Here is a 25,754-nt window from a genome sequence, read left to right as displayed (position 1 = left end):
GAGCGTAGGCATGCATTTTCTGGTCAAATTGAAGGTTCTCATTGAGATAGGCTACACCAGAGATGGGCATCGTGCCTCACTTGAGAATTTGTGCCTCACTGACCTTCACAGAGCTTATCGCTCTGAGTGACATCATCTTCACAGTCCGTGTTTCTCCCTCACGCAGCTCCTAGGCGTGGGCAGGTTCTATATCAGTTTCATAAGCAATATCAGTGGTGGCATAATGACATTATCAAAGCAGTGTGTACGCGTTAGAAAACGATTACTTCATGAGAAATGGGCGGAAGAGTTTTTTTGCTGTTCAGAAGGGGAGAACAACATACGATGTATGTTATGTTCGAAAATCCTATTAGGCATTTATAAATTTAATATACTACGACATTACTCCTTATGTCATAAAGAACATGCTGAATTAGAAGGTAAGACAAATTAAATGTTATTTTTCGTACTATTCCGAAGAAAATTAATGATCTTACTATTTGCATAATATACTAAATACGGCATTACACCTTAAACACGCTGCATTAAAAGGTAGCCTACGAGGAATTAAATGTTGTTTGTACGTATTATTTCCAAAATAAATTTATAAAAATAATCAAATGTGCGTAGAAAACGAAATATGATTTTCTGAAATTATTTTAGGTCGAGAACGTGCAAATCTATTAAGTAATCTTGAGAAACGCCACAATATTCAAGAAAATAAACGTAGACAACGTGATGGAATATTATTGGCTAGTTACGCAATTTCTCGCCTGTGATTTAAATCAATTCAGCGACGGAGAAACAGTAAAGAGGTTTACGATTAAAGCTGCCGAATTAATTTGCCAAATTGAATAAAAGTTTTCGAGTCTCTCACGTTAACCAAGTGCTTTCCTAATAATTCGCCACTGACCGCCTTAGCGATTACGATAAGGTGACGCAGGTCACAGCAGTTTATATTTCCCATCCTACTCTGCAGTCTCCTCTCCTAGTAAACAAACTATTTCAAATCGAGTGCCTCACGTAACCGAAAATTGTGCCCATGTATGGGCTACACTACGATGTGAAACAAGACGCTCTGTAGCTGATGCACTTTTCTCTCTCTTTCCAGTGCAGCAGCAGCACACGTTGCTTCCCGACCTCGACGGCGCCACGGCGCTCCAACGAGTCGCAGTGCCCCATCCTGCACCAACAGGGCGTCGCCAGGCAGAGCAGCGCCGTCAAGAAGACGAGCGTGAGTAAGTTCATACGGAAGAAGACGAGTCAGAACTCGTCCAGCGCCCCCTGCAACAACTCCGGCGGCATGACGCTGTCGCACCACAAGAAGCTGCGCTTCGCGCTGGCCAAGGAGCGCAAGGCGTCGACGACGCTGGGCATCATCATGAGCGCCTTCACGGTGTGCTGGCTGCCCTTCTTCGTGCTGGCGCTGGTGCGGCCCTTCCTGCGGGACGAGCCCTCGCCCATCCCGCCCTCGCTGTCCAGCCTGTTCCTGTGGCTGGGCTACGCCAACTCCCTCCTCAACCCCATCATCTACGCCACCCTGAACCGGGACTTCCGGAAGCCGTTCCAGCAGATCCTGTTCTTCCGCTGCGGGTCCCTGAACCACATGATGCGCGAGGAGTTCTACCAGTCGCAGTACGGCGACCCCGAGCACCATTACTGCGTCATCAACAGCAGCCAGCAGTACCAGACCACGCGCGAGGAGGACGCCGAGGAGACGCCGGCGGGCGCCGCGACGGAGTGCGTCGAGCCCGACCGCCCCACCTCCAGCGCGTCGCCGCGCGCCGACGAGTCCTTCCTGTGATACCTTCACTGGCTCGGTTCCAAAACCTTCTAAGTCCCTCTTCCACCAACTCGGTTTATGCCTCAGATTCATCCATCGTGTTAAATACTAAAACATTTTTCGCTAAGCCGAATTAGATTAATTATCTTCGCCCTTTATATACAGGCTGTCCTAAAAGTTTCAATACATAAGATATGAACACTCCACTGCAAGAATGATGGATGTCACTTTCTTGTCGAAAATGAACTAACAAGGGAAGGGTTTCGGCTCGAACAGGAATTTATTGTTAAAAATTTGCACAGAGCCTTACCTTACAATGGTGATGAAGACCGTAAAAGCATTCATTTGTGTAACTCTCCGTTTGGTTGGTATTGGTCAATACACTTCTTTAAAAATGTACATGGGGATTCTCTATAAAATGCATGAAACAGCATGGAGCAGAGCAATAAGCACAACACGCAGAAGCAACACCTGAACAATCTTCTGAACCACACTCCAGTGCTCAAAAATCAAATGCCACCTGAATTACATTTTTGAAGTCCGAGACTTGTTCAGGATTCACGTAACCAGCTGACTGCCAGGAATACGGAAGTATAGGGCGATATACTGGAGCAGACAACTGGTTGTGAATAATAGAGTGCATTTTCATTATAAACACTCGATTTCCCAAGTTATGTCCTCGATTCTCAGCAAGAGGTTCTTATATAATCTGTTATCCTCCGAGCATATATTTTGTATTGTGTAAGGAAATCGATATCCAGAGGCTGGATATATTTAGTTTTTTTAGGTGGAATTATCATACATTCTATGTCCTAGCCTTGGAATTATTCATGTTTAAGGTTGTGTCCTTATGCGCACTCCATGAATCACATAACAGTACGCTATATACTTTTGACTAGCTGCAAGATTTTCAGACAGAACATTAGAGAAAAATGTTCTTAAATGGGCTTTAGACATTTTACCACTCGCACTAGCTTCTAGGCTAGACTAGGCTTACGGGTAAGGTGCCCCATCCCCTTAACTTGTACAGTGCTCTCCCCACCCCTCAACTTGTACAGTGCTCTAACAGACAAACCACACATTACACAACGAATGCTTTTGGGAGCTTTGCAGAGATGTAAAGATGGGCCTGTATACAAATTTTGGATACGAAATATCTGTTCGAACCGAAACCGTTCCCTTGTAAGACTGTCAATGCATAGCTAAAGACATATAGAATGTACATAGAGAGTTATATGGCATTAACACTGATAGTCATTGTCCAGTAATGATCGGAAAATCACAGTTAAGCTTTGAGCACTAAGCATTTCAAACTTCCAATTGCTTCTCCTGCAAAATGTATTCCAAATGGCATCCATCACTCTTGCAGTGGACTCTTCATATATCAGTTCAAAATAGAAATGTCACATGATGTGCTCAATACAGGGTGACTCAGGACCTCTGTGACAAATTCTGAGTAACGATAGACCTCATTTTTTGTGAAACAACTCATGTTCTCTAGCGCTACACGACGTAGAAGAAAATTTAAATTATGGTGATATTTACAATTTTGAAATTAATTATTCTTTTATTTATTCAAACACCTTTGTAGATAGGTTACAGAATGTGTTCAAAGTGTCTTCCCTGAATCTCATTACTTTCATTACACCCTTGTAGCAGTGACTGTTGAGGCTCTGTCGAACATATCAGAGCTACCACTAGTAAAGATTTACTGTAAATATCTGGACTGAAATTGTTGTTGATCATTTATTGGGACCTGTCATTTTGCTGCCTTGGATTGGGAGCGAGGGACGTGAAACGTGGCCAGCGCGATCACCCGACTTAACGCCCATACATTTTTTTCTTTGAGGGCATGTGACAAGTGTCGTTCATGTCACCTCAGTTGACAGCAGAGAGGAACTGAATATTCGCTGCTTTTGATCAAATTCGACACAGACTTGTAATGTTCGGCATATCCAACAACCACTGCTATGCTGTGAAAGAATTGTGATAGATTCAGGATAGACACCTTCTGTATCTTGTCCGTAAGGGTACTTTAAGAAATAAATCACTAATTAATTTCTAAATTGTAAATGTCACTAAAAACCTGTCTTTTCTTGGATGTCACGTTGCTCCTGAACGATGGTTCAGAGAACATGGAATTTTAACGAAAAATTATCCTCATTGAGAGTTTATCACTCCTCAGAGTTAGTTACAGAGGTCTTGACTGACCCTGTATAACGCATTCTATATGTGGCAACTGGGACTACAGAACTGTCGATTCACAGAAAATAAGTAACTTAATAAATGTTTGTGTAAGGTAACGTTGGACATTTCGTATACATTGATTAAAAACAAGGAATGTTTAGGTATTAAAACTTGTTTTTCTCGATAATGACGTTTCGTGACATTCTCTGTTTTCTCCCGACACTTTTAAGATGTTGCAAGTCCCGGATTTTCTCCTGACAGACCTGCAACTTAAAGTGACCTCAGAGGTAAAAATCAAACTGTGTGAGATCTGGGGAGCGGGTTGGCCACATGGAGCATACTATATAACATTCTTATCTTGAACTTACATTTCCTATATATGGAGACTTTTGGGACATTCTGTAATATTGCATTACATCCTCTTATAGACACGAGAGAACGGTAGTCTTGTGATAGCAGTGTATTATTTTATGTACGGTAGGCCTATATTAAAAGTCTGTAATTTGGGCCTACATATTTATATAAATAACTGGTTTTCCTATAAGACTGTCCTACTTTTAACATATAACAACTGCAGTATTTATGAAGCCATAGCAGTCATATTTTTCCCATGGAAACCAACGAAGCTGCTGAAGTCATTTAACTGACGTTCTCTTTCATACGTAACGACATTAAGCATGCTTCAATAGTATGTCACGATACAAGGTTAGGAAGTGCTGTTTACAAAATGGAGGCGAGTTTTTCAATTTTCGAGATTTTGTAATGCACTTCACAAATGTGTATTTTAGGCCTACAACATTTTTTGCACGAGCATATTTTTAAAATTGCAAATACAGTAAATTTTGCATTGAAAATTTAGAGCAATATTATTCCAAAGCCTTCGCAAAACTGCATTGTAATGGTAACTAAGTAGGCCTAACAATAAGTGCACTGTAATGGGTCTATTTCAATATAGTTTTATATTGTGAAGAATGGTTTCCCTAGCAACAAGTTTCTTTGTGGGAATTCTAACTTTCAAGGCCTAACAAGAACAGCTGTAAATACAGCAAAAACACGATCGTGCAAAAAATAAGAATACTTAAATAAACCACTTTCGTTTATATAATTTGTTTCATTTCAGAAGTATGACACTCTTATTGGAAGATCTCTCACAAAAACCATACATAATCACTATTAAACCAGGAATAAATAAAGAAAAGTATTTAATCATACAGCAGTTTCTAATTAAAGATAAAATGAATAGAATATTAGATGCACTGAAGTCTGAAATGAGAGACAGCTTCTGAAAATGAATAGTTTAATATCTCTATTGTTTCAGGATTCTACCAAATCTTCACACGAAAAAAAAAAACCTTTGAATTTTACTCAGAATATTTAATGATATTCTACTTAACGCTAATGATTAAATTAGTACTATACGGCCCTAAAATACAGGGTGACTTGTAATTCACCGTATTCTTGTTAAGGCGTGGTAGTGAAGGTAAAATGAGTACATTTCGCCCCAAAGATATATCCACAAGTAATTAATTTTCCAGATATCTCAGGTTGAAGACTTGCCAAATGAAAAGTATCATACAATAATAACTACTGTATGTATTTGTATCCGATTGCATGACTATGAGTAACAGTAACAGTAACGTATTCTACTTTGTTATTAAGAATGAGCATACATGTTTATCTACGTAAAGATTATTAATTTTTTGATCCTACAGGATTCTCTGTTACGGTTATTATTTGTTGATGGAGAAAAATTCGCTCCGGCACCGGGGATCGGATCCAGGACCCCCTACAAAGGGGAAAAAGCCAGAGGATAAAGATTGGATCTGGTGCTGTGGATTGAACCTCGGCGTAGCTCAGTGGTAGAGCACCCAGTGCGCAGAACTGTGGGTTGTGGGTTCGATCCCCGGCGTCGGAACAAATTTTTCTCCGTCATTAACAAATAAATTTTTAGGTTCGTGTTGAAGTCGTATTTCATTTAAACATCTTTTTCAAACTGTGCACTTCTGTGCCTGATTGCAGGCCCCAATTATTTTTCTTCACTATCACGCCTTGACAGGAATACGTCAAATTATGTCACTCTGTATAATAACAAATATTGCTTCCATGATAGAGTTTATAAAGATTAAAGCAGTTACAGATATTCTTTCCATAACCTCCGAACAGAGTTTATAACGATTAAAGCAGTTACAGCTATTCTTTCCATAACCTCCGAACAGAGTTTGTAACGATTAAAGTAGTTACAGCTATTCTTTCCATAACCTCCGAACAGAGTTTGTAACGATTAAAGCAGTTACAGCTATTCTTTCCATAACCTCCGAACAGAGTTTGTAACGATTAAAGTAGTTACAGCTATTCTTTCCATAACCTCCGAACAGAGTTTGTAACGATTAAAGCAGTTACAGCTATTCTTTCCATAACCTCCGAACAGAGTTTGTAACGATTAAAGTAGTTACAGCTATTCTTTCCATAACCTCCGAACAGAGTTTGTAACGATTAAAGCAGTTACAGCTATTCTTTCCATAACCTCCGAACAGAGTTTGTAACGATTAAAGTAGTTACAGCTATTCTTTCCATAACCTCCGAACAGAGTTTATAACGATTAAAGCAGTTACAGCTATTCTTTCCATAACCTCCGAACAGAGTTTATAACGATTAAAGCAGTTACAGCTATTCTTTCCATAACCTCCGAACAGAGTTTATAACGATTAAAGCAGTTACAGCTATTCTTTCCATAACCTCCGAACAGAGTTTATAACGATTAAAGCAGTTACAGCTATTCTTTCCATAACCTCCGAACAGAGTTTATAACGATTAAAGCAGTTACAGCTATTCTTTCCATAACCTCCGAACAGAGTTTGTAACGATTAAAGCAGTTACAGCTATTCTTTCCATAACCTCCGAACAGAGTTTATAACGATTAAAGCAGTTACAGCTATTCTTTCCATAACCTCCGAACAGAGTTTGTAACGATTAAAGCAGTTACAGCTATTCTTTCCATAACCTCCGAACAGAGTTTATAACGATTAAAGCAGTTACAGCTATTCTTTCCATAACCTCCGAACAGAGTTTGTAACGATTAAAGCAGTTACAGCTATTCTTTCCATAACCTCCGAACAGAGTTTATAACGATTAAAGCAGTTACAGCTATTCTTTCCATAACCTCCGAACAGAGTTTATAACGATTAAAGTAGTTACAGCTATTCTTTCCATAACCTCCGAACAGAGTTTATAACGATTAAAGCAGTTACAGCTATTCTTTCCATAACCTCCGAACAGAGTTTATAACGATTAAAGCAGTTACAGCTATTCTTTCCATAACCTCCGAACTAATAAGCGAAGACCTTACTTAGAATCTGGGTGTAAATTCGTGATGGTGGAATTGGTCCTGTGTCGATTATTTTGTAGAATTTTCTCAGGTAAACATTACGACTGTTCTTTCGTCTGAATACAAATGCTTCTGTTATATATCTGTAACATTTTCTATGCTGACTGATCAATAATTCAACACAGATTGACATTTAGTGGGTTTTGGAGGCAAGCTTGAGTAAGAGCTATGTTTATACCTTTCTTTGACTTTTGTGAAGAAAGCATCTATGATCGTGTTTCAAGCAACTAACGTGAGACCAAATAAACTAGTAAATGGCGTATTATCAGATAATAGTTATGTTTGTAAACATAAGAAGATGTGTGCGTATTTTATATGAAATGTAACAGTAAGTAACGACGTCTGACGCTACCTTGAATGATTCTGTGATTAAAGTGTAATATTACAAATGCCACGTTTATCTAAGAAAATAAAGTGAAATGTAAATCTTAAAAACTGACACAGGAAAAACTGTCTGTTTAATTTTAAACGATTCTCACAAGAAATTACAAAATATAACTTTCTAATGCATAAAATACAGACGCGAGTGTATATTTATTGTTGTCTATAGAAAATGAGATTACAAACTACTTGACAGATAATAAATAGATTACTAAAAATTTAGCGGTATAAGCTATATGGTTTTGATTGACAGAGTGATCATTTTAATTCAACAGAAAGTAATTTGAAATTTAAGTTACACTGGGGGCCTCAATTTTAGGCAGGGAAAATGTCTTGTTTATTCTTTCCTTATAGGAAGTAGGGGGTGAGGAGTAAGTGGACGAAGGTGAGGTCATGGATGAATATATAATAGGATGCGAAACTTACTGAGTTTCCCGTAACACATACTAGAGGCGCATACATCATGAGTGATCTGATGGCGGATATGTACAGTTGTAATTTGGTTTTTGTTGGTATTGAGCTCTTGAAGATGGGATATAGGAACATGAATCGTTGAAAAGCTCTATTTCTCACGGAATGAATATGGTGTCTGAACGTTAGTCTCTTGTCAAGGAGGACTCCAAGATATTTTGCTGTTGAACTAAAGGGGATGGCTTGGTTTTGAATATGAAGTGGCTCATTTATACGGGGGTAACGTCTTGTGAATATGACTACCTCTGATTTCGTGTTATTTATTTTAAGCCGCCATCTCGTTGACCATTGCGTTATTTTATCTAGAGCTTGGTTGCATATGTGTGCGGGCAAACTGTATATTGAAGTGCTTCGTATATATGACTGTATCATCTGCATAGAGAGCATGTTGGCATTTTGAGTGCGAAGGGATATCTTGAACGTAAGCTGAATGTAGAATTGGACTTAATATGGAACCTTGAGGTACTCCTGCATGAATTGGTTTGGAAGTGGAAGTTTGTTTGTGATAACGGACTTGAAATGTTCTTCCTTCCAGAAAGTTTGCTATTAGGTGAATGTATACATCAGGGATTGAGAGTTTTTGTAACTTATACAGAAATCCATCATGCCAGATAGTATCAAATGCCTGCTCTATATATAAAAATGTAGCAACGGTATGTTGTTGAGATAAGAATCCTGTCTGTATGAAGTGCGTTAGCCTGACCAATGGTTCCCGAGAACTCTGGGTAATGTACCCAACATGTAGTTCTAATGTTCACCACCTACGACGTTGGGCGCTGATCATCTTATTTCAGCCCCCTGCCGCCAGATGGTGCTGACCGCAGTTTCGCATCCTATTATATATTTATCCATGGTGAGGTATTCGTGTACAGTTGTCTCTTGGTAGTATTCGGGTGTTTCGTATTGAGCACAATCACGCTTAAAAGAGAAAATAAATTCGTATTCGATGAAAACTAAGTTCGCTGTGATAGAGAAACTAAAGAAATGTGAAATTGTGATAAATTTAGCTACAGAACTGTTCATACCAGAGAGTACATTAGCGAAGTGGAAAAGGAGTATTACTGGCAACAGTGATTTTGATACTATTTCCAGGTCAATCGTTGAAAATATAAAAACAGTAAAGAAATCAACTATAAACAATGGACAGATTATGCTCTTTCTTTACTCTCTTAATAGGATCAGTATGTACAGTGATATATAAAGGAAGTACATTTTATGCGGTGGCATGATCAATAATTAACTTTATTTTATTTATGATTTTTTTCTAATTCTCTAGAGTGCAGAGTTCTTCCATGAAAAAGATGTCACAAAAGTTAAAAATTTTTCCTTGCTTTAATAATCGTCCATTTATTTATCAGATGTTTAAATTCAACCTCAATAAATTAATTTATTTTAAAATTTACCTATTTGTTACATTCTTGCGATCTAATTTACGAAATTGCTTCCATTCTTTGTTGGTAAATTTACGATATACAACGAGAACCTGAAATAGTGAACATTGTTCTTGCGGACCCTGTAAGGTGGCTGAACTCTGAGTCGATGTGCTCCATCCTAGAATCGAACTGCCTACAATTGAGACTCTACTGTATTAATTTTTTTAATAGTGCTAATTGAAAGAAAGTTCAAAGTACGTTAATTTAAACATTTTAGATTCACTTCCGACAACGGTCTATCAGTAGAAGGAAGTTCACAGACCCACGTAACGAATAAATGATAAGGTACTGAATTATTTAATAAAAATAGTAATATCGTAGAAACAGAATTACATAGTTACAGCCATTATAATTCTTGTATAAATCATTCAGTACCTCGTAAAACCTACCTTCGCGTCAGGGGAAGAAGAAAGTGGACTGAGAAGCTTCCCTCCCTCGCTACGCTTCTACTTGTAGCAAACGAGCTCACTTACCTCCAAGGTTCTTACTATATGCTACGGCGAACGCAAACATTTAGTTTCACGAAATAGCGGATGACCTATACTGGATTACATTATCTTTTACTTGAGCGGCCTAGCATTTTCTTATTTCATTTGTATAATATTGATTCTCTGTGACATTGCTACTTCCGTGTATTCGTAAACATAAATAAATGAAACAAGAGCGTATTAAAATACAAATCACACCAAATGAGTGAGAATTGCATCAAGCCTACATTACTATAAATAAATTATAATTAAAATGGATTATTCTATTTAACGATGCTGATTCTCTTATACTGGCTCTAAGTCAAGGCTATAAATTTCTTCATAATAACTACGACAAATGGTATCAATAGGCCTAATTCTAAAAAATAATAGTAGGAAGTGGGAGATTATTCTTTATTCTAAAACTTTGTAGTTCTACATGACTTCGTGTTACATTATTGACCCACACTATTAACCTAAGTCGACAATCAGACCATTAGGAAGCAGAGGGGACTATTGTTCCTCCATAACTTGAGACATACTTTTACAAGATGGGCCAGTCAAACGGAAAGATTTCAAGGCGCAGGAAAGGAATGAAAAGTCACTATTACATCAATTTAATGAGTAGAAATGACAAGTACATGAATAATCATTAGTTATGTAACAAGAAAAAAATTATTTGTTAAAAATTACATCAGCCAAGTCACCTCCATTGAAACGCACACATTCTTCGAGTCTGGCCACGAACTGTTGCATAACCGCTCTCAGCATATTGACGGGTATCGCAGCGACCTCTTCTCGTATACGTTGTCTTAGGGCTGTAATTATTCTGGGTGGATTGCCCCCAAACACCTTCGTTATGAGGTGTGCCCATAGGAAGAAATCATATACCGTTAAAGTCAGGTGACCTAGGCGGCCAAGCGATAACCCCTTTCCAAGAAATGACGCGGCCAGGAAACAAACCATTCACAACATGTGAATTCTTGCGATGTGGCTTGTTGCTCCGTCCTGTTGAAACAGTGTTTTTTCATTCACTGGAAAATGAGCGAATTGTGGTGTAAAAAAGTTCTGTATCATTTCAACAATCACTGTATTTCCGGCCTCATTCTGAAAAAAGAATGGACCGATTATTCCAGTTGATGAAACCGCGCACGATACCGTTACCTTTGTTCTCTGGTTCGAACTGTTTTAACACTACCATTGAAATCAATTAATTGCAGTTTATAGTAACGATGGGCACCATTTAACAAAACATGGTGGAGACAAACAACTTGGTTACTAGGGAACGCGGAGATAGTGACATCACCGCCTAAGGAGTCATAAATTGTAAAGTAAGTAGGTAGAGAAGAGAGGGTTATATTCATTCTCATCCTCTCCATATGAACAGTATACTCCCACCAAATCTTTCCGTTTGACTGGCTCACCTTTTATTATTTCCTTTTAGTCTCCACAGAAAATATTTATTACAAAATATACTGTACACTTTGAACAGCTTATGGTATCTCTGTTAAACGCATCTGTGATTCTAACGAAACATCATCTTCCAGATGCTACGAAGTGAGCCTACAATAATTCGTTATACAGAGATCTCTTTCATTCATAGAATTTTAATCTTAATGAACGGAAACGTACTTTATACCTCTATGAAACTGCAATATCAAAAATATTTCTACAGAGGTTCAATGGCATATTCCTACTATTTTTAAACAAAAGTTGAGCCTAATATCAAAATTAAATAATGTATTGAAAATCGTATTGAGATAGTTTCATTAAGTACTCGTGAAGGAGGAAAAAATAAACCATGTTGAATCTTTCGTACACTACTTTTAACACTTGAATATAAATAATTGATTAAATGGCGATCTTACTCGTGTTAATTATGTAAGCATGTGTGGCTTACGGCTGTTTCGGTGCTACTTGACACCATCCTCAGAGCCTACTAGATCTCGGCGCTATCTCAACTTCGCTGCCAACAGGCAATTGATTATAAGTTGTTATTTAAAAATGTTTAATTAATTGTTAGCATGACGTGTAACTAAATTCGTTTAATATCGTGAAATCTGCGAAATTATTTTATTGCTCGTACAGTCCAACCTCGCTTGCACGAAATACTACCGAAATTAGCATATATTTATTTCGAGTTAATATCAATACGACTTGAATATTTTCTCAAATTGATAGTGAATTTGTAGCTAATAAAAGGCTTCAAATCGATATGCATGAAATACTTATACTGTCTTGTTATAAATACATTTTAATGGTTTCTCATTGCTCACTTGATATTATTATTATTATTATTATTATTATTATTATTATTATTATTATTATTATTATTATTATTATTATTATTATTACCGAAAAATAATTTTTACTGAATTTGTGATCGCATCTATCTTTGCGAAAAATGTTAGAAAGTTAATTTACAAGCAAATATATGAAGTGCAAACAATAAACGTTACACTGTTTGACGTAGAAACTTTTTACATTTTGTTTTCTGCTCGTATTTTCAGTCATCCAGCTGATAATCATTAATTTGGGTACCAGGCCGTGATTATAGTTTGAAAGAAGGAGGCTTTGGAATTGGCATCGTTTCGCAGAGATGTGTATTGCACAGGAAAGAATGCTTTGTTTTATAATAAAATCAGAGTCTAGTATATACAGTCACGAAGCTTGAGTTGTTGAGGGTACTAGGAACAATAGACTGTGCTGGTACTATTTCGCATTGCCTGTGATGAGGCGATAGTAGCGATCGTAGTGCTTAGCAACTATCTATGGATGCATATTCCCTACATATTGAGCTTCGTGACTGTATATACTAGACTGTGATAAAATAGTAATAATAATAATAATAATAATAATAATAATAATAATAATAATAATAATAATAATATTTAATTTGCATTTCATTAATAATAATTTATTTCTTAAAGAAAAGAGACAGTTGATATACACGCACAATGCTTAAGCACAAAAATGGTTTGTATATTAGTTATATCTGTTATTTAACTCACAATTCAGTGAGTCTACAAATAAAAGTATCGGTACACAATATAAGCGCCGTGGAATTGTCTTTAAAGTACATGTGGTCTTTCACACAAAAGCAGATTTCTTGTTTTCTCATTTGCTATCAGCTATTTTTTCTGATAATATATATTGTTATATGGTAATAACATGTCAATATTCTGCAGTATTTTTCTGAGTAAATAAAATATTTATACCAAAAAATAAAAACATGTAATCAAAATTGAAAGCGAAGGTTTGTTGAAGTAATGAGATTATCTTTACTTGAAAACATACAAACGATAATTAATTCACCATCTGCCTCTTAAGAAACCTCCTACGCTCAGCTTTTCATGAAAATATTATATTTTTATAACGTAAAGTTACTTTTCCTATCTATCTGAAACATTTCCTATCTAAGAGGGGTATATCCCTCAACACTGTGGCTTAATTCGCGTGTGTATTTTGCTAGAGAACTACTGTAAGTATTTTCGGAAAGAAGTATAATACGTAACATTTTAAAACTTCATATCTTAAAGAATGCTCAGGTTGAAGCCGTAAGATGTTACAGTTCTAACACGTGGAGTTTACGAGCAGGTGGTTGCAGAAAATTCCACCTGTGTCAATATAAAGTGTTTGGCCTGGTTCACTGTAACATTCAGTTGAACGAATATGAGGTGTTTTACAAGTGTGACATATCGATTCTTGTCGTATCTTTCTAGAATAAACGTGGCAGTTGTAATCCCAGAGATTGTGAGAGGGTTGTATTGATGCATTCTAGTCTTCATACAAATAAGTGAAAGTTTTGTATATTTTGATGAAAAAGTGCTTGCACAATATAGTAGATCTAATGGCCTCGTCGAATACTGCGAATTATCAAAAAAATTAAAAAAACCTAGCAATAATATCTTCATCAGGATGTGAATAATTTTATTTTTGACTTGACACAAAATTGATTTTGAAACCAGTTGCTACTGCTGATGATGAGGTGAGGGTAAAAAGTGTAATCATCATTTTAGTAAAACAGCGTTCTGATTTACGTGGTCATAGCTACCGCCATGTTAGCAACTTCTACTATACAAGTTAGTGACCCTTCTCTGTAGAAGTTGGCGTGTGATTCAATAGTTCTATACTTTTGATAAATCTATTCGTGCAGATCAATCCCATATTTTCGCGGCTGTTTTTTCTTGTGTGGATGTGATATGTTTTATTAAAATTAGATTATATGGAGACACAGAACATTGTATCATGTGTTTTTATTTGTCACTATTGAGAAAAATTCAACAAAAATTGAAAAAAAAAAAAAAAAAAAAACGAAGATGGAGATACGGAAAACGTTACAGCTATAAAGAGAATGATGGGGAAGTATCATATAAACAAAAGAGATTTTTTTCCTGAACATTTCTCTTTGTTTTCAGCCCCTTGTGCACATGTACAGATCCTCAAACAAAATTTGGGCCACCTAATTTTACTAAGTTCCAGATACAACCCATTGCTCATGTGCAGTAAACAAGAGCGCCTAAATGTATGCTATTTGTGGACAGTATTGCGAAGCTTGTTACCTACATAGAGGAGGACTGCTACCAAAACTCGGCCCATTTTTAATTCCGTATCTATGCAGATACGGAAATAAAATTTGGAACTCCCTTATTGTATACGTTTCGCTTAACACAATGCGCATGTGCAGTAAACAAGAGCTCCTGTGTATATGCTATATATGTCATGCGAAATTGTTGCCTACATAAAGGTGGACTCCATCAAGATTTGCTCCAAATTTTAATTCCATATCTGTACATGAGCACGCATTTCCTCGCCTTGAGTAATGGAGCAAAATTCTGGAATACAGACATAATGCCGTTAATTGCTATTAAATATTTTTCATCTTTTTCTATTAAAAGCTTCCTTCTCAATTCGGGAATGGAGTGAAAAACACGGCATTCTGTTTGAGATAAATATTAACAACCACAGCGGATTCTTCTCTTTTTAAATGCCTGGTAGTTTTTAACTGTTTTAGTTTCGTACACATTTTCTTGTCTCTCAAAAGGACCAGTTATATGCTCTGATACTCTTTGTGACGACATCACATAGACCCCTAAATCTCTGCTTTCCTTCTTTCACTTGTTTCTTTCTTCTTTCCTTTCTCTCTTTCCTTCTTTCTTTATTCAATTTTTCTGTCTTTTTTTTTCTTCCCTTTTCTTTCTTTCTTACCTTTTTTTCTTTCTTTCATTCTTTCTTCCTTCCTAGCTTTCCCTCTTTATTTCTTTTTTCTTTCTTTCATTCTTTCTTTCTTCCTTTCTTTTTTCATTTTTCATTCTTTCTTCCTTTCTTTCTTTTTTCTTTCTTTCTTCCTTTCTTTCTTCCTTCCTTTCTTTCATTCTTTCTTTCTTTTTGTTTCTTTTTCATTCTTTCTTCCTTCCTTCCTTTCTTTCATTCTTTCTTTCTTTCATTCTTTCTTTCTTTTTTCGTTCTTTCTTTTTTCCTTCATTTTTTCTTTCTTTCATTTTTTCTTTTTCTTTCTTTTTTCTTTCTTTTTCCTCCTTCCTTTCATTCTTTTTTCTTTCTTTCTTCCTTTCATTCTTTTTTCTTTCTTTTCCTCCTTCCTTTCATTCTTTTTTCTTTCTTTCTTTCTTCCTTTCATTCTTTTTTCTTTCTTTCTTTCTTCCTTTCTTCCTTTTTTCGTTCCTTCTTTTTTTTCTTTCTTTTATCTTTCTTTCATTCTTTCTTTTTTTCTTTCTTTCTTCTTTCCTTTCTCTTTTTCTTTCATTCATTCTTTCTTTTTCTTTCTTTCATTCTTTCTTTCTTCCTTTCTTTTTTCTTTCTTTCATTCTTTCTTTCTTCCTTTCTTTTTTCATTCTTTCTACCTTCCTTTCTTTCATTCTTTCTTTCTTTCTTTCATTTATTTTCTTTCTTTTTTCATTCTTTCTTTTTTCCTTCCTTTTTTCTTTCTTTCTTCCGTTCTTTCTCTTTTCCTTTCTTTCATTCTTTCTTTTTTCTTTCTTTCATTCTTTCTTTCTTCCTTTCTTTCTTTTTTCTTTCTGTCTTTCTTTCATTCTTTCTTTTTCTTTCTTTCATTCTTTCTTTCTTTCTTTCTTTTTTCTTTCTTTCATTCTCTCTTCCTTCCTTCCTCCTTTTTTTCCTTTTTTCTTTCTTTTTTTCTTTCTTTCTTTCTACATAATTTCGTGGACCCGAGGAGACGTTCATCATTAAGGAAAGTCAACTAGACCCAAAAAAATGACATTTTGATTTTTTTACCTTATGAAAATATGGTTTATTCTGCTTAAGTTTGTGTTTGGTTTATTAAAATATTCCAATATTTACTATTTTAGATTTTTTTTTAAATATTAGTCTATTTATTTCTTAAAGAAAAAATTTACCACTTTTCACAAAAAAATTATCTCAGGAACTAATTGTCTTAGAAGGCTGTGGTTTGGCTTCTTTTGTAATAAAATTAATGCTCCATAAAGCCTGTGTTTCAAGAGTCGGCCTGGTTGGCGCAGTTGGTATAGCGCTGGCCTTTTATGCCCGAGGTTACTGGTTCGATCCCGATCCAGGTCGATTGCATTTAAGTGTGCTTAAATGCGACAGGCTTATGTCAGTAGATTTACTGGCATGTAAAAGAACTGCGGGACAAAATTCCGGCACATCGGCGACGCTGATACAACCTCGGCAGTTGCGAGCGTCGTTAAATAAAACTTAACATTTTTTTTATGTTTCAGGATCTTATCCATTCTCATTTACTAAAAAGAAATTTGAGAGGAATAACTCAGAATACTAATGAATCGTTCAATAATGCTTTTTGGTACCGAACTTGGTGTACTAGATGCTGTATTTACATTTAATGTTGGATACATTGCAAGAATACAGGTATTAAAGGATCTAGGTATTCAAATATAATATAATACCTCGAAAAACATGGAAACTTGGACACATTGCGAATGACTGCAGAAACAAACACAACCAAAGAAGCCAGATCCAAGAGAAGGAGGGCAGAATTAGGTGAGCAGAATGGAGAAGAAGATGAGGACTACGAACAAGGAGGGTTTTAAAACATTTTTCTGTAATAGGTGAGTTTTTATGGAAACTTTTACTTTTAACGTGATTTACTTAAAACTTCATTTTTCAACCTAAATGACCTATTTTCTCAGAAACTACTAGGTCTATCTGTATACAATTTTTACCGTACATTTTAGATAACACTATGATGATATGGAATTTATTTTATTGAATTTGCTGTAATAGTTTATATATTGTACGAAATGGAAATATAAAAATTGGAAATTTATCTTTTGAAGAGGTGGAGAAGTTCAAATATCTCGGAGCAACAGTAACAAATATAAATGACACTCGGGAGGAAATTAAACACAGAATAAATATGGGAAATGCGTGTTATTATTCGGTTGAGAAACTTTTGTCATCCAGTCTGCTGTCGAAAAATCTGAAAGTTAGAATTTGTAAAACAGTTATATTACCGGTTGTTCTGTATGGTTGTGAAACTTGGACTCTCACTTTGAGAGAGGAACAGAGATTAAGGGTGTTTGAGAATAAGATCGTTAGGAAAATATTTGGGGCTAAGAGGGATGAAGTTACAGGAGAATGGAGAAAGTTACACAACACAGAACTGCACGCATTGTATTCTTCACCTGACATAATTAGGAACATTAAATGCAGACGTTTGAGATGGGCAGGGCATGTAGCACGTATGGGCTAATCCAGAAATGCATATAGTGTTAGTTGGGAGACCGGATGGAAAAAGACCTTGATAGACGTAGATGGTAAGATAATATTAAAATGGATTTGAAGGAGGTGAGATATGATAGAGACTGGATTAATCTTGCTCAGGATAGGGACCAATGGCGGGCTTATGTGAGGGCGGCAATGAACCTCCGGGTTCCTTAAAAGCCAGTAAGTAAGTAAGTATAATAGTTTATTTAAAAAAGAAATAGAATGTCTAATTTCTTGTTGAAAATTGTCGAGGTTTATAAAAAATTATATATATTTTTTCTATTACATATTTTGTCATCAAAACGAATCAGTGCACTGAGAAGAAATGCTTAAGCATCCTGTACAAATATCACATTTCTATACCAAGTATGTTCTGAGATAACGGGTCATTAATATTGCTGTTTTAACTGTAGTGAGGTAGTGCATGACGATTCACCTTCTGATAACCCTGTTTCCCAAATGTATATAGCCAGTCTCCGACTTACTTAGCTGGATCATTCCTCAAAATTCTACCGTTCATATCCTACGTTAATAGCAAGCTCAACAACAAAAAAACAAGTTAAACCAACGAAGAAAGATTACTGTCACATCTAATGCTGTATCTTTACAATAATATTGTAGTGTCATATATTAATAATAATAATAATAATAATAATAATAATAATTATTATTATTATTATTATTATTATTATTATTACTAGGACAAACGCGTGTAATTTTTTTTTTACAAAAAACACTCTAGCACCCTCAGAAAGATTATATACTCGTGCTCGCGGGGTATTCCACAAAATTTTAAGATAATTATTTTATTAATTAACAGAATAAAAAGTAAAAGAGAAAAATAAAAATAAGAAATGGAAGTTATAAAATATCACGTTCGAATATTTTTGCACATAGGTGAGGAATTTGGTATCAAAGTTGGACAACTCCGCTTTTGCTTTTTTTTTACAGGAGAGGCGAAAAACTAGATCCTTGGAAACCGATGTCACCGTTATACGTACATTTTTTGTACACATTCTCATACGTCATAGAAATATTTTTACAGTCTCAAAATGTGATTAAAATTAATATTCAGGTCGAAATTTAAGTTTAAAAAGTGGATTTGTCCAACTCTGAAACTAAGTCATGGAGTTGTCTGTTTTTGAAACCAAATGAAGCCATATTTAAAGTGAAAATGTCTACTCTTGAACCTGAGACTCTTCTAACTCTGTTTCAAAGCAAATTTACGTAAAACAGTAGCCTACTTATTCATCCACAAATCGATTACCGGTATATAAATAATCAGCCATGTTAGATTCGCAATGCGTGATGGGAAAAGGTGATACGAATGTGGGCTTCTCATTGGCTACTGGAGGAATTATACTAATTTGAAACCAAGCCACAGTGGAGTTGTCTACATTTTGGTTCTAAACCGTACAATTAAGCGCTATTTTCGTTCTGTTATGTCCGTTTTTGAACATAATCAGTTTCAGAATCTCATTCAGTACACAAAATTCTATGATAATATTTCGAAATCCCAAAAAATGGAGTTGTCTAAATTTGATATTATGCTCCTCAGGTATATCTTGGACCTCGAATTACAGGAAACAAGATACCAGACCTACATATATTAACTAGCCTTAATTACTAATTCTGGGGCTTTGAAGGCTAGAAAACTTTAGCCCCCCCAGTGATATTTTCTTTGGTGATCCGAGATATCAGCAATTTTTGCATCTGTCATCTGGGTACCTTTCCTTTGTATATTTCTTTACCCTCTCAATCTGTCGTTGCAATTGACAAGTGTTAACCAAATATTTTTGGCGCATAATTTAGTTGGTGCATTCTGGAACCATCGATTGTGAGCCATATAAACTTTCTTATGTTTTTACAGAACTTATTGCAATAAGAATTTGGAGAAACAATTGTTATGTCTTACTTACTTGCTTACAAATGGCTTTTAAGGAACCCGAAGGTTCATTGCCGCCCTCACATAAGCCCGCCATCGGTCCCTATCCTGTGCAAGATTAATCCAGTCTCTATCATCATATCCCACCTCCCTCAAATTCATCTACGTCTCGGCCTCCTAAAGGTCTTTTTCCCTCCGGTCTCCCAACTAACACTCTATATGCATTTCCGGATTCGCCCATACGTGCTACATGCCCTGCCTATCTCAAACGTCTGGATTTAATTTTCCTAATTATGTCAGGTGAAGAATACAATGCGTGCAGTTCTGCGTTGTGTAACTTTCTCCTTTCTCCTGTAACTTTATCCCGCTTAGCCCCAAATATTTTCCTAAGCACCTTATTCTCAAACACCCTTAACTTATGTTCCTGTCTCAGAGTGAGAGTCCAAGTTTCACAACCATACAGAACAACCGGTAATATAACTGTTTTATAAATTCTAACTTTAAAATTTTTGGACAGCAGGCTGGATGATAAAAGCTTCTCAACCGAATAATAACAGGCATTTTCCATATTTATTCTGCTTTTAATTTCCTCCCGAGTGCCATTTATATTTGTTACTGTTGCTCCAAGATATTTGAATTTTTCCACCTCTTCGAAGGATTAATCTCCAATTTTTATATTTCCATTTCGTACAATATTCTGGTCACGAGACATAATCATATACTTTGTCTTTTCTGGATTTACTTCCAAACCGATAGCTTTACTTGCTTCAAGTAAAATTTCCGCGTTTTCCCTAATCGTTTTTGTATTTTCTCCTAACATATTCACGTCATCTGCATAGACAAGAAGCTGATGTAACCTGTTCAATTCCAAACCCTGCCTGTTATCCTGAACTTTCCTAATGGCATATTCTAAATCGAAGTTAAAAAGTAAAGGTGATAGTGCATCTCCCTGCTTTAGCCCGCAGTGAATTGGAAAAGCATCAGATAGAAACTGACCTATACGGACTCTGCTGTATGTTTCACTGAGACACATTTTAATTGTTATGTAGTAATTAAAAATGAATGCAGACTATATTCTGCTAATGTATAATAATTAATAATAATAATTAACCAAAAAAGTAAAAAAAATAATTACATATAAAAATATTAACTTCAAATATGGATCACAATTTTATAAACCACGCGAAGACTAAGTGCGTGACAGCTGGAAGATTAAAAGACGTTTAATTTTCCTAGAAAAGTTTAACATTTAACTAAATTTCAAAATGAGAGACATTCTTAATAATATTGTACTTTGTTTCCTTTCTGTACTTAAAATATTGAAATTACAGTTGTTACATGTATCTATTTTTTATTTTGTAGAGTTTTGTGACGAAATTACGTGTTTATTTTATTACGAAATATGTTACGTTTTATGTGACGCTTTTGCATTTTGTGGGTTCGGAATTCTTGCCGGCGAGCAGCGTACATCATGAGAGTGAACAGCTGTGTAGTAAATGAACCAGCGAAGCAATAACCCTGCAATTCGAACAGTTGTTTCATGACTGAGTCCTTCATCTCTGAATTAATATTCACTTTGTCGCTGTGAGTCTGAATTTGTTTCTGTTCGTATTTAAATAACTTTAGCAAGCTCGCAATCCCTGGCAACTGCGTGCATTTGATAAAAAGCGGAGTTCTTAATAGATTTGTGTCTGGGAAACTGTCGAGCACATCTCACTGCACATGTCGAACTTAAGGCTCAATTTCCGAGAAAAGAAGCGAACTTGGTTAAAGTTAAAAGTTCTCCCTTTAGTTCACTTGAGTGAATTTCATTGTGTCTTCAGTGGAAGGACTATTGCTAAATTGCTGAAATGTAGACACTGTACAGTGGAAAAATTCAGAGTAAAGATTTTGCCTTTTATACGTAATTCTTTAATATTCTATTAAAATGTCCTATACAGTAGCGTGCAAATTAATCCGAACACGACATATTTTTACGTTTTCTGTCATTGTTGGCCTCACAGCTGCTCATACCGCTTTAATTGACATCTGTAGTACGTGTAATTCCATTGTTGAAGGTCAGTCATTATTTTTTTATGATATGTGACATTTTGCCTGTCGTTTTGTACTTATAAGCATTTCAGTTGTGTTGAAGACTTAATACTGCAATCCTGTGTACATTCTGTCGTCTTCACAAATGGATAAAACTCCACGAAAACGGTCTAAAATTATAACATTAGCAGAGCATTCTTCTATGACACAGAGGCAAATTGCTACAGAATGTCACATCGGTTTGGCTACTGTTAATTCGATCATAAAACGATACAGGGAGACTAGATCCATCACACCCCAGAAAAAAGGAAACTGTGGCCGGAAAAGGAAGACTTCACCTGCAGATGATCGTTTAATTGCCAGGAAAAGTAAATTAAATCATAGACTAACTGCTGTCGACTTAACCCGCGAGTTGATGGCTACCACTGGGGCGAATATTCACGTCACAACAGTGCGGCGTAGGCTTTTGGAAGTTGGACGAAGGGCTCGTAAGCCTATTAAGAAGCAACTGCTAACCCCTGTTATGTGGAAAAAACGCTTAATGTGGGCAAAATTACATCAACACTGGACAGTGAATGACTGGAAGAATGTACTTTTTTCTGATGAGTCTCATTTCGAGGTCCACGGCCACCGTGTTTCTTACGGACGGAAAGGATCCGAAAAAGTAACAGCAGCTTGTCTCCAACAAGCACCCAAATACCCCCCTAAAGTAATGTTTTGGGGTTGTTTTACACATGAAGGGCCTGGAGAATTAATACCTATCAAGGGAATGATGAATTCTGACAAATATATTCACTTATTGGAAACCTGAATCGTACCCCAGCTGCAAAAATCATTTCCGGATGGCAGAGGTGTGTTCCAACAAGACCTGGCACCATGCCATACGTCTCGAATTCTTCAACAAGAAGAATATTCAGGTACTCCCCTGGCCAGGCAACTCACCCGACATCAACCCCATTGAGAACTTGTCGTCAATTTGCAAAAGAAGAATGCAAAAAATGGATTGTTCTACAAAGGAGAAGATGATTTCTGCCCTCATTGGTGTATGGTTTCGCGATGAAGAAATGAAGAATATTTGTGGGAAATTAGTGGAATGCATGCCAAATCGCTTCAGAGCTGTATTAGGAACAAGGGAGGCCACATAGATTACTGAGGTATGTCTTAGATCCTTTTTTTGATCCCGTTTGAGTGTTTTTGCATAAGTAATTACGTTGTTCGGATTAATTTGCACGCTACTGTATTATTATCCAAGAGTCAAGAAGAAAACTTTGTCTGAGAAATGATTTTAACTATTAAATTGATTAACAATCTGTATCAAGACTAGCCTCATGGACTAGTGGTCAGAGCTTCTGACTACAGTTCATGAGGTACCGGGTTCGATTTCCGGTTAGAACACAGGAATTTTTCCTATCATAATATCATCGGGGCAGCGTAACTCCGACTCCCAGGCGCCCCAATCTCAGAAATGGGTTACAAATAAGCCATTGCCAGGAGAGACCAGAAATGTCAAATGACTATCTTGTGGCATTGGTAAAAGCAATACGGAGCAAGAATATAAATACTGATGTTCGCTGTAGATCAGAATATGTTAATAGCTCTTATGGTAGAAAGCAAATTAAGAGATAAGGATAATGAAAATTAACGCAAGTTAATTCTAAAGTCATTTAATATATTTAGTGAAAGCCTATTGCAATTAAGACACTTCTGATAGTTAAGGTACTTATCTACACTTGGGAGAAAAAATTGCAATTTTATTTCTGTCCAATTTTTACAAATTCCCTTTTTCCTGTATATTTGACACAAAATTAAGGACTTTCACACAAAATAAATTCCTCAAATTTTGGGGGGGAGGGGACAGAGGGACAATTTTGAAGGTAAAAACTGAAATTAGTTTGTTTTAGTCCTTAGCCCATAGCTTTTATGTTAGAACAAAATTTCTTTCACTGCCTTCCTCCTAAAAGAACACAGAATAAGCTGTGAAAATAGTTTTTCCATTTCTTCCTGCAATATTAAAGATAAATGTCATTTAATTTTTTTTTAATTTCAAACATAAAAATACGAATTTAAGATTTTGGAGTTTTAAATTAACTTTCTTAAGCAGTAGGCATTGTTTGTAGTTTGGCACTTTGCCACGTTGATAAGCTTCATTTTGGTGCAAGAATGATGGAAATATCTCAATTCTAAGTGCACTTCGTGTTAACATTAGTGTTGTAAAATGCTGTAAAACTGAACATGAAGAAAAATCATCTACATTCTGAGGGTATAAAAAATTGTGAAACCAAACTCACAGCTTTGTGACTATGAAAAGTAACGCAATCAAACTCTACCGCCAAATTCGACTTGTTATTACATCAAAAATATATAAAATTGACAGAATATGACGGATTGACACTTGTAGAACTTTTTCATTCCATTCATTCATTTATTTTATTCCATAGATCTTACATGAGCAATAAAGCTTTAAGATGTGGAACAAGTCAAAATTTTACAATATCACAATTACAATTTTTACAAATTTTTACACTTTTACAATTTAGTAATTTTCTACAATTTTTACAATTTTGTGTAATTTTTTATAATATTTTGGCGAGATGTAGTGAGATGAGGTGAGGTCCGAGGATTCGCCAAAAGATTGCCCGGCATTTGCCTTTTGGTTGGGGAAAACATCGGAAAAACCCAACCAGGTAATCAAATCAAAGGGATTGATGCCGAGGACTCGCCATAGACCATCCGGCTTCAGTCCCACGGCTGGGGAAAACCTCGGAACTGCACTTCCGGTTTAAAGAAAAGATGTTTCCGGTCAATAAAAACTCAAACCAAACATCATAGAGACAAAACTGATATATGTTTAAAACTAGAAAGTTCAAGCTTTCAGATGACATAAGAAATAAAATGTTTTAAGGACAATTAAAAATTAAAATTAGATAAGTACATTAGGTACCGGAGGAATGAATGGAGAAAATATGGAACGCGTCCATCAGTACGCATAGCTATGATTTCAGAAAATCAATTGTTTCCTAAAACGTATTTAGTAAATTAGAATGACAATGTCAATGCAAATTAAACGACTAAAGAATGCACGTCAAAATAGTACTAAGGCTGCACAATGGGACATCAATTTTGTCACTGTGAAAAGGATTTTCTATTTTTGCTTGAATTAAAATGAGTGCATTAATGCATATTTATGAGTGTAGCCTGGAAAATACTGAACGTCTTTCTTAATAAACGTCACTTAGCATAGAAATCTTTGAAGTGTAAATCACAGTTAACATAATACGCTGTGAAGTAAATTATTGTTACTGAATGGACAGCCATTTGAGATTCATTTTGCGATAACCACAAATGACACAATATTCATCATTTCAATAATAATAATAATAATAATAATAATAATAATAATAATAATAATACCACTATACCACAAAATCTTATTAATCTTATCAGTAGAGGGGGATGAAATATTGAATTCTACAATGTGGGTATATTTATGGGTATTGGCGACATGACTTATCTTCGCCATGCATTCATATACGGTTTTACTAATAAACCGTGTATAGTTTTTATACGAGACTTATGCAGAGTTGAGACAGAAAACGTTACTAATAAACCGTGAATAAGCTATGGATGTATAAACAGGCTGTAACTATACAATGGGAATTGCTTTGCAGTAGTTATATACACGAAACCCCTTGTTTAAGCGTTGTACTGTATATAAAATGGCCGCCCCTCTAACAGCTGTTCGTATCGATTGTCATTTTATGATGATTGTTGCCTTGTAACCACAGAAGAACAAACCAAAGACCACAGAATAATCAGAATAATATTGCTGTACTTTATACTCTTTGACCAAAATATAGTGGGATAATCGATCAGAGCCAGTTGTACTATCGATACTTAACACGCCACACTAGAGCGCTCTACCGAATGCAATAGAGAACCTCAGATATTCTGTTACCTTTCGTAAAGAAGTAATGGCGAAACTATGACGTAGCTGTGTAACAGTTGTACTGTTATACACGACGTATGTAGT

At 35.8% G+C, this 25,754-nt stretch overlaps 1 protein-coding gene across 1 annotated transcript in view; it reads left to right on the top strand.

Moving 5' to 3' along the window:
* LOC138706652 (5-hydroxytryptamine receptor 1-like) overlaps positions 1 to 7,769 on the top strand; it is a 632,382-nt gene extending 624,613 nt beyond the window's left edge. The window contains exon 3 of the mRNA XM_069836199.1: positions 1,091 to 7,769. Coding sequence (XP_069692300.1) covers positions 1,091 to 1,783 — 693 coding nt within the window. The 3' untranslated portion in view covers positions 1,784 to 7,769. The remainder of the gene's footprint in view (positions 1 to 1,090) is intronic.
* The last annotated feature ends 17,985 nt before the right edge of the window (positions 7,770 to 25,754 follow it).

This window comes from Periplaneta americana, chromosome 1 (assembly GCF_040183065.1).
Source record: "Periplaneta americana isolate PAMFEO1 chromosome 1, P.americana_PAMFEO1_priV1, whole genome shotgun sequence".
NCBI classification, from domain to species: Eukaryota; Metazoa; Arthropoda; class Insecta; order Blattodea; family Blattidae; genus Periplaneta; species Periplaneta americana.
This window is presented reverse-complemented; position numbering and strand designations above follow the sequence as displayed.